The following is a 1324-nucleotide window of genomic DNA, read 5'->3' on the forward strand; positions in this document are numbered from 1 at the left end:
GTGATCTGCCTTAGTATAAGGATCCTCAGCAGACACAGCCCCCCCCCAACACACACACACACACACACACACACACACACACACACACACACACACACACACACACACACACACACACACAGTTTCTAAGCTTTAGTCTCATGAAGAATATCGAGTTATTGTCTGGTAGAGTTTTGAGCTTTGTTTGTTTGGGGGGGAAATGTTCGTCTCCTCTTCAGCCTTTAAAGAAGAAGAAGAAGAAGACGTGTTGGTTTTATGAACTAACACATGCAGCAGATTCAGTTCAGTCCGTTCAGTCAGCCAACGCCAGCAGCCTGGAGCCAGGATCCAGAGTCATGATAGAGTCTTAATAGAGTCTTAGTAGAGTCTTGATAGAGTCCCGCCTCCATCTCTTCTTTTCAAACATAATTACACACCGTACAAAAACAGGCTTCAAAATAAAAGTAGTGCTGAATTCACTTTTTGAAACACTTCAATCACACACTATTTCACATCAAATGTCAACATAACATGGCACCGAATGCAGAACGTTGGAGTAAATGTGTGTGTGTGTAAAGACCCCCCCCATAGACATGGCACTGTGATGACCTCTTCCTTCATCATGCTGCTGATACTTGGAGAGATTCGGGCGAAGAGGAGCTCGGCTACCTGAGCCTCCGTTCAAGTAAAAGCCCTTTCTGGTGGAGGAATGATGGCGGTTCAGCTTCAGGTGGGTTTCTATAGAAGTGCAGAGGTGGTGGGGTGGGGGGGGGGGGGCGAGTCCCTTCTGTTCCAGGCGGGAGACCCTGTTTAGAGTCAAAGGAGCACCCATTTCTTTTGAGAGATAAGGCTTCGAGGAGCAGCGCTCTGCTTCTCTCGACCAAAGGGAGGACTACCTGCTGTACGGGTCCCCGGGGTAACCGTGGGAAGAGGAGGGGCCTGGCAGGGAGTCGTCGTCCATGGGGGGGGCGGAGGGCTGGGGGGCCCAGGGGGCCGGAGCCTGTGGGGGGGTGTAGGTCTGAGTGATGGTGAGGAGAGGCCCCGAGGTAGAGGGGTCCGCCGCCGCCAGCCTGGAGGCCCCCGCGGCCGTCTGGGAGCCGCGGTGGATGCGATGGCTGACGATGATGTTGTTGCCAAAGCCGCCCATGGACGCCATGGTGGTGCTCTGCTCCCTCTGGACCACTGCCGTCATCCCACCCTCAGCGATCAGACGGCGGATTCGAGCCAGAGCGTCTTCACCAGAACCGAAGTCTGGAGACTCTGCTGGAGGAACGAGAGGATTTAACTGTTACTCACAGCATAATACTCCACTATACTACTATACACCCACAGCATAATACTCCAC

General features: G+C 53.0%; 1 protein-coding gene across 2 annotated transcripts in view; it reads right to left on the minus strand.

Annotated features, from left to right (window-relative positions):
• Positions 1 to 54: 54 nt before the first annotated feature.
• Positions 55 to 1324, minus strand: part of LOC116379214 (activating molecule in BECN1-regulated autophagy protein 1-like) — a 4383-nt gene continuing 3113 nt past the window's right edge. The window contains exon 4 of one of the 2 annotated variants that reach the window (XM_031841155.1): positions 55 to 1239. In XM_031841155.1, the coding sequence (XP_031697015.1) occupies positions 872 to 1239 (368 nt within the window). In that variant the 3' untranslated portion in view covers positions 55 to 871. Of the gene's footprint in view, positions 1243 to 1324 lie in introns of both variants that reach the window. The other variant, XM_031841154.1, reaches the window with a different exon arrangement.

Source organism: Anarrhichthys ocellatus, unplaced genomic scaffold, assembly GCF_004355925.1.
Source record: "Anarrhichthys ocellatus isolate YVR2014 unplaced genomic scaffold, GSC_Weel_1.0 scaffold3904, whole genome shotgun sequence".
NCBI classification, from domain to species: Eukaryota; Metazoa; Chordata; class Actinopteri; order Perciformes; family Anarhichadidae; genus Anarrhichthys; species Anarrhichthys ocellatus.